The 8359-nt window shown below is 49.6% G+C and overlaps 1 protein-coding gene across 2 annotated transcripts; it reads right to left on the bottom strand.

Moving 5' to 3' along the window:
- Positions 1 to 5003: 5003 nt before the first annotated feature.
- Positions 5004 to 5946, bottom strand: LOC123115549 (uncharacterized). Of its 2 annotated transcripts, XM_044536683.1 has the most exons (3): positions 5906 to 5946; positions 5596 to 5785; positions 5004 to 5510 (listed from the first exon to the last, which is right to left on the bottom strand). In XM_044536683.1, the coding sequence occupies exons 2-3, from the start codon at positions 5758 to 5760 to the stop codon at positions 5256 to 5258; spliced, it is 420 nt and encodes a 139-aa protein (XP_044392618.1). In that variant the 5' UTR covers positions 5761 to 5785; positions 5906 to 5946; the 3' UTR covers positions 5004 to 5255. The 2 variants fall into 2 exon arrangements, with proteins under 2 accessions (XP_044392618.1, XP_044392619.1); XM_044536684.1 differs by lacking the exon at positions 5906 to 5946 and having other exon boundaries at positions 5596 to 5892.
- Between the last annotated feature and the right edge of the window lie 2413 nt (positions 5947 to 8359).

Raw genomic sequence — 8359 nt, 5'->3', positions numbered from 1 at the left:
GAGCTTGACGCGTATGCCGGCAAGGTCAACACAATGGCGGCAAGGTACACGGTGCTCGGGGCAACAATGCCATGGTCAAGAAGCTGCTTGACACCATGCCAGTCCGCTTGTACGCCGCAGTGGCCGGCATCGAGCAGTTTTGTGATGTCAATGAGATGCCCTTCGAAGCTCATCCACCACGGACCTCCCAGTCATGTGAAAGTATATATACATCATCCAGCCCAAATAAAGTAGAGTGGCAACGTCTCAAATGGACAGCTGAAACCTTTTGGAAAATTCCTGACCCAACCGACAGCTGAATGCCGATGGCAACACGACACACAAACACAGAGACACAGCACATGTCTACATGGCACACAAAACACATGTCTACTTAGCTCATTTTGGCACTTGCGCGTGCTTGATGCCAGAACCCATGCCCACTCACTCAACTGTAGCTACGGACGAACTCCATCTTCACCTTGGCATGCATTACGCATCCGAACGACCATGGGTAGCGTGCCATTCCTGTTTTTCGTGCTTGTGACTACATGCATGCCAGCATGTGCACCACAGCGACAACACTTCTATGTATCTTCGTCATAAATTGGAGGTGGGGCTCCAAAGCTTAGTTAGGCCATTATGTATCCATATGGCACATCAGGGCAGAAGTGGAGAACTTCACCCAAGCTAGTAGTCTAGTACTATGCTGACCCGTCCTATTGTTTCTCCTAAAAGAGTTCATCATCACAAATCAACTTGGCATGCGCATTATGGAACCTGTCTCTAGATTTACTTCCTCCGTTCCTAAATATATGTCTTTTTAGAGATTCCAATAAGAGACTACATACGGAGCAAAATGAGTGAACCTACACTCTAAACTATGTCTATATACATCCATACGTAGTCCATAGTGAAATCTCTAGAAAGACTTATATTTAGGAACGGAGGGAGTACATCGCATGTCGTGTTGGTACGATCGTGCATGCATCTTTGTGGCAAATTAAAACGAAAAGGCACCTCACCCACGCACCCACGAATCGATCAGCACCTACTTGCCAGCTATATATGGAGACCAAATTAAAACATCTAACACAATCTCAACACGGAGGATCATGTCATCCCGCACGGAAAATTCAGAACCAAACTATTACAGATCACACTCAGAATACACCAGCATGCAGATGAACGCAAAAACAATCAACACAGGAAACAAAATGCGACAACAATGCATGCATATAACTCATGTCTCATACTAGGTAGTACTCCCTCTGTTCCAAATTACTCGTCGTGGTTTTAGTTCAACTAAAACCACGACGAGTAATTTGGAACTGAGGAAGTACGTCCAAGACTAGATTCACACACATGCACCAGGCAGTCCGGTACTCGATCACTCGATCAATCGATCAATCGATCCTCACAGCGTAATTTTTTCCTTTATTCCTTAACCAGCTACGTGTAATGCTTGCACTATCTGCTTCCGAGTCCTAGGCTCCTAGCTACTCCTCACCTCCCATTCCCAAGACGAGGGCTAGGAAACTCATGCTGTCGCCCGCCGTGTACAAGAAGATGACAAGGGTGCAGGAGATCCCGTAGAAGAGGCCTCCTACGCCGGCGGCGAGGACGAGGAGACAGGCGCACGCGTACATGTAGTGGCCGAGGACGGCCAGCGCGAGCGCGAGGCAGTCGAGGGTGCAGCGGGCCTGGCGGTAGCGGCATGGAAGCAGCAGAGCCAGCGCCGCCGCCGCCGCTTATGGCGCGGCACACCAGAGCATCCCGATCCGCATGGCGCTTCCCGCGGCGGCTACCTTAACATCCCCCGCGTCCGTCAGCTGGACGCACCGCAGAAACGACCACCAGGACTGCATGCAGAACAAGACCAATTAAGTTTGTGGTGGTGCGGGCGGAATTTAGGAATGGACATGACGAGGAAGCACAAGGACTGATGACGATTTACTCACCGGGCTGCAGGGGATATCGATGTCGAAGCGGTCCAGAGTTTCGACTAGTGCGGAAGTGACGAGGAAGAGGCAGGCGGTGGAAAGGGTCCAAGTGCTCACCAGCCAGACAGCCGCCGGGTACGCAGTCGCCGAGCGAGAGGCCATCAGCTTCTTCTCGGAGTCCATGGTTGTGGGAGGCTGTGTTGAAGTAGCCCATCGAGCGGCGCAGATCAGATGGAGAAGAAGAAGAAGAAAGGTGTGTTAGAAGTATAATAGTGTTTGCGCAAAAGCTAAATACCTGCCGACTGGTTGTTTGCAACAGACGCGAATGACTCGGTGGCCGCTCGATCCAGATCGTGCACACGCCCCGCCGACTAATATTTTTCTCCTTATCTGTTTCTTTTTCTCCGATGGAGAAGAAGAAGAAAGGTGTCAACGCGAGAGAAAGGCGCAGATCCGACGAGGGAGAGAGTTACGGAGTTGAAAGATAATGATCAACGGCGAGAGGGGATCGACTCACCGTACGTCACTGGTCAGCTGCTTCTTGTGAGCTGGCTGGTGTGCTTCTTGTGAACTCAAGGTCGAGGGCTTCTCAAGTAGCCGAGCAACGCAGTGCCAGGCAGGCGCTGCGCGCGACTGTGACTGAGCTGCACGCCTGCACGTACGTACGTACGTGCCGGACCGGCGCTATCGGCATCCGTCCGTCCTGTTACATTACAAATAATTAATTTTAATAACTAAAATAATCAACTTTGAGACAATATTTATTTCAACTTGGATGAATTTTACATAAAACCAGAAGCTTTTTATCTAAACCAGGCGTTCTGTTGGGAAATAAACCACGGTGGGATGTGTTGGGCGCGTGTGTGTGCGCGCCGGACGTGTCGGGTGCGGTCCGGGCCGCGTCGGGTGCGTGATGTTTGTGTGTGAGTGCGGGCCTGTGGTGCACGGGGGTGTCCGTGTACACCGTGCGCTTGTGTAGGCTAGGTTATTGGTGAGCGGCGCAGTGCGATCGTGGGCGTTTCTGTTGGAGCTCATCGTGGGTCCCGCACGACGGAGCGCGTCGCGGGCGCTGGCAGAGTGGGCGGAGTGCACGATCGGAGAGTGGAGGCGTGGGTGCGTGCCCAGGGCGCTCGCTCATGTATATAACCGTGCGGTGACCGTTGTAACAGCTAGTGCAGCATGAGTTTTGGCTTGAGGAAGGAAAATCGCCGTCGTTGCGGCGGGCACTCGTGCGCAGGAAATGAGCGAGTCCATCGTGTCCATCTCTTTCGCCTTCTTCCTCCTCCCGTTCGAGCGAGAGTGCAGAGAGAGTGTGAGATGTGCGCAAGGGTTTTGCGCCAACAATTGGCATCAGGGTGGGGTTGCGGGGGTGATCGCCCGCGGCCATGTAGCTGGTTCCGTACGGCGGCGGCGGTGGTGCAATGTCCTTGCAGGTCCCGTCGCTGACGAGCGCGAACTACACCTCCTGGGCAATGAAGGTGGAGGCAATCCTTGATGCCCAGGGATTGTGGGGTGTGGTGGCTCCAGCGGAGGGCGCCACGATCGACGTTGGCAAGAGAAAAATGGCGCGGGCGATGCTATAGGCGCGTTGTTGGAGGAGATCCTGATGCAAGTGGCGACGAAGCCGACGACAAAGGAGGTTTGGGACAGCCTCAAAACCAGGCTCACTGGAGCCGGTCGGGTGAGGGCGGCGCGACTCGCGACTCTCTACGATGAGTTCGATCGCCTGCGAATGGAGGACGGCGATGAGCTTGACGCGTACGCCGGCAAGGTCAACAGCATGGCGGCAAGGTACACAGTGCTCGGGGCAACAATGCCATGGTCAAGAAGCTGCTTGACACCATGCCAGTCCGCTTGTACGCCGCGGTGGCCGGCATCGAGCAGTTTTGTGATGTCAATGAGATGCCCTTCGAAGCTCATCCACCACGGACCTCCCAGTCATGTGAAAGTATATATACGTCATCCAGCCCAAATTAAGTAGAGTGGCAACGTCTCAAATGGACAGCTGAAACCTTTTGGAAAATTCCTGACCCAACCGACAGCTGAATGCCGATGGCAACACGACACACAAACACAGAGACACAGCACATGTCTACATGGCACACAAAACACATGTCTACTTAGCTCATTTTGGCACTTGCGCGTGCTTGATGCCAGAACCCATGCCCACTCACTCAACTGTAGCTATGGACGAACTCCATCTTCACCTTGGCATGCATTACGCATCCAAACGACCATGGGTAGCGTGCCATTCCTGTTTTCCGTGCTTGTGACTACATGCATGCCAGCATGTGCACCACAGCGACAACACTTTTATGTATCTTCGTCATAAATTGGAGGTGGGGCTCCAAAGCTTAGTTAGGCCATTATGTATCCATATGGCACATCAGGGCAGAAGTGGAGAACTTCACCCAAGCTAGTAGTCTAGTACTATGCTGACCCGTCCTATTGTTCCTCCTAAAAGAGTTCATCATCACAAATCAACTTGGCATGCGCATTATGGAACCTGTCTCTAGATTTACTTCATCCGTTCCTTAATATAAGTCTTTTTAGAGATTCCAATAAGAGACTACATACAGAGCAAAATGAGTGAATCTACACTCTAAACTATGTCTATATACATCCATATGTAGTCCATAGTGAAATCTCTAGAAAGACTTATATTTAGAAACGGAGGGAGTACATCGCATGTCGTGTTGGTACGATCGTGCATGCATCTTTGTGGCAAATTAAAACGAAAAGGCACCTCACCCGCGCACCCACGAATCGATCAGCACCTACTTGCCAGCTATATATGGAGACCAAATTAAAACGTCTAACACAATCTCAACACGGAGGATCATGTCATCCCGCACGGAAAATTCAGAACCAAACTATTACAGATCACACTCAGAATACACCAGCATGCAGATGAACGCAAAAACAATCAACACAGGAAACAAAATGCGACAACAGTGCATGCATATAACTCATGTCTCATACTAGGTAGTACTCCCTCTGTTCCAAATTACTCGTCGTGGTTTTAGTTAACTAAAACCACGACGAGTAATTTGGAACGGAGGGAGTATGTCCAAGACTAGATTCACACACATGCACCAGGCAGTCCGGCACTCAATCACTCGATCAATCGATCAATCGATCCTCACAGCGTAATTTTTTCCTTTATTCCTTAACCGGCTACGTGTAATGCTTGCACTATATCTGCTTCCGAGTCCTAGGCTCTTAGCTACTCCTCACCTCCCATTCCCAAGACGAGGGCCAGGAAACTCATGCTGTCGCCCGCCGTGTACAAGAAGATGACAAGGGTGCAGGAGATCCCGTAGAAGAGGCCTCCTACGCCGGCGGCGAGGACGAGGAGACAGGCGCACGCGTACATGTAGTGGCCGAGGACGGCAGCGCGAGCGCGAGGCAGTCGAGGGCGCGGCGGGCCTGGCGGTAGCGGCATGGAAGCAGCAGAGCCAGCGCCGCCGCCGCGGCCTGTGGCGCGGCACGCCAGAGCATCCCGATCCGCATGGCGCTTCCCGCGGCGGCTACCTTAGCAGCGCCCGCGTCCGTCAGCTCGACGCACCGCAAAACCGACCACCAGGACTGCAGGCCAACACCAATAAAGTTAGGTTGGTGCATGATCGTTCGGGCGGAATTTAGGAATTTGACGTCTAGTTCCTTTACATACCGGGCTGCAGGGGATATCGACGTCGAAGTGGTCGAGAGTTTCGACTAGTGCGGAAGTGAGGAGGAAGAGGCAGGCGGTGGAGAGGGTCCAAGCGCTCACCAGCCAGGCAGCCTCCGGGTACGCAGTCGCCGGGCGAGAGGCCATCTGCATCTTCTCGGAGTCCATGCTTGTGCGAGGCTGTTAAATTCAACTAGCCCAGCGGCGCAGATCGGATGGAGAAGAAGAAAGGTGTCAGCGAGACGGCGCAGGTCCGACGAGGGACAGAGTTACGGAGTAGATAATGATCAACGGCGAAAGGGGATGGACTCACCGTACGTCGTCACTTGGTCAGCTGCTTCTTGTGAACTCAAGGATTCGTGCTCGATCCAGGTCGAGGGCTTCTTAAGTAGCCCAGCAACGCGCGGTCGAGACTGAGCTGCACGCCTACACGCACGTACGCACTTGCCGGACCGGAGCTATCCTTTTCAAATTAATTTTAATTAACTAAAATAAACAAATTTGATGCATATTTGAACGCACTGGACAATATTTAATCAAACTTGGATGATTTTTAAATAAAAGCAAAGATGCTTTTCATCTAAAGCGGAGCAAATTCATTAAATTTAGAGATTTTTTAAAACATATTTAAATTAGACTGGACTCTAAACCTAGGCTAAAATGACCACCGGCACCCGTTCCCCATCTCAGGCCGGCCATGAGCATCGAAAAATGAAGTCCCGCCCCGCCTCCACCACCTCCTTCCGCAGCCCACTCCTCGAACTGCCGGATGCCCTGGAGGGATATGCTTTAGCGAGAGGGGAAGAATATGCCCCGTCTTGTTCGGGAGCGCCGCTCTTACGCTTCCATGAAACATGGATCAGGGCTGGTTTTGGGGGCGGGGAGATGATGGTGGCCTGCGAGTGTGTAAGACACCGGCTATGCACGCCGGCAACGCGTGGTGGTGGCCTTCCTGTGACCCAAGCGGTGATGGCCTCTTATGTTCTACTTTCCCTCGATGTTGGTGGCGGCTCCGGAAGCACTGGCCGCTGCCTAGTCGATCTTCGCAAAGCCAGCTTCTTTCTTCGCTGGCAGGGCACGGTTCTGCATACGTTAACGATGGATGGCACAGTCGCAGGCGCAGGAGGAGCGGGCCTCGTCCACGGAAGCAACTCGTCACTCCTCCGCGTGCTAGCTTGGATTGGCGAGTTGTCATGGCACATGCCGGCTTGGATCCTCGTCCATGGTACTGACGGCCTGGAGCGGCGAGAGAGGTGGAGCAGAGAGTTGCCTCGATCGTATCTGGCGGGCCATTCAACCGGCTTTTATGCTAGAGAACTCCTCTTCCTACTCGCCTGGTGCCATGAAGAATGTGGGGAAAATGGTCGGACGATTATACAGGGGAGCGGAGGTGAGGGTCAGCGTTGGAGATGCCTCCACTGCCGCCCAACGGTACCCGTACCAACTCATCTGATGGGTTGCTGCTTCATCCACCATGTTGCCACGCATATTATTCATGTGTAGATTTACGAGGCACATTCGAAATGAGATTAAAGTGTGGCTTGAGATCTTTTTACATACACACGGACGATTATTGGGGGCAACTTCAACTCAAGTAAACACAGGTGGTATTCCACCATCAGCGGCAAGCGGAACATAGGAAATGGGATCACTTCTTGCTTCGTGGTAAATTTAGTATTAAGGGAATGCAAGGGTATTTAGAATTATTTCATCCATGCCTAGTGTATTTCGAGAAAATATAATTTCTTTCTCTTTCTCTGTTCTCATTTTGATTATTTTTTTGTAACATTTCCCTTTTTCTTTTGGTTATTGTTTCATCATGTATAAAAACAAGTTTGTAGTGTATTTCGAGAATATTTAATTGTGCATTAAAAATGTTCATCGTGTATAAGAAAGTTCATGGTATTCTTAAAAATTGTCCTCTCATGTATTTATTTTGAAAAAAAAATCATTGGATAGTAGAATAATAATCAAAACATTTATAAAACATTAATTGTGTATAAAAAATCATAGCTATTGTCAAAAATCTTCATCCTTTATAATGTTGATCGTGTAGGTATTTAAAAATATTCAGTATGTAGTAAGAAAAGCTCTCATGCATAAAATGTATTCGCAGCATTTGTTAGAAATGTTTGCCCTATATTGTAGAAAACTTCATCGCACATTGTTCTGCAAATACTCAGTCGCATTCGATTTGTTCATCGTGTATTCTTAGAATAACTAGCACAATGCCCGTACGGCTGGTTATTGGCTTAGGAAGTCCTGAAGATACATTGGTGTCATGTGACCTGCACGGATCACGATTAAAATGAGTGAAAATACAAGGAAAGATCATGGGGCGGCATTGGAGAATCTTAATCGGTCATATTATGTTCTTCGCAAGACAAGCCATTTCAAATGATGAAGCATATGAGAATAAATATTACTACCTCCGTCTAGGTGAATAAGTCATTCGCGTAGTTCTAGGTCATCGATTTAAGGAATTAAATATGTGTTATATGTCATGAAAAGTATATCACTAGATTTCTATAATGATGTAGTTTCTAAATACATATTTTTTGTCACATATAATACATATTTAGATAGTTAAATCGTCAACCTAGAACTACGCGAATGACTTATTCACCGAGACGGAGGTAGTAGTATGTTTCCCACACATGGTCACTGATCGTTGGATGACAAGGTTTATCATTGCTCTGGAATTATAATATGTTCAATTTCTTATTTTGTGATATAGATCTGAAAGAACTTTCTTGGGAATATAAAG

This window comes from Triticum aestivum, chromosome 5B, assembly GCF_018294505.1.
Source record: "Triticum aestivum cultivar Chinese Spring chromosome 5B, IWGSC CS RefSeq v2.1, whole genome shotgun sequence".
NCBI lineage: Eukaryota > Viridiplantae > Streptophyta > Magnoliopsida > Poales > Poaceae > Triticum > Triticum aestivum.
Note: the sequence above shows the minus strand (reverse complement) of the source record. Positions and strands in the feature narration are given on the sequence as shown.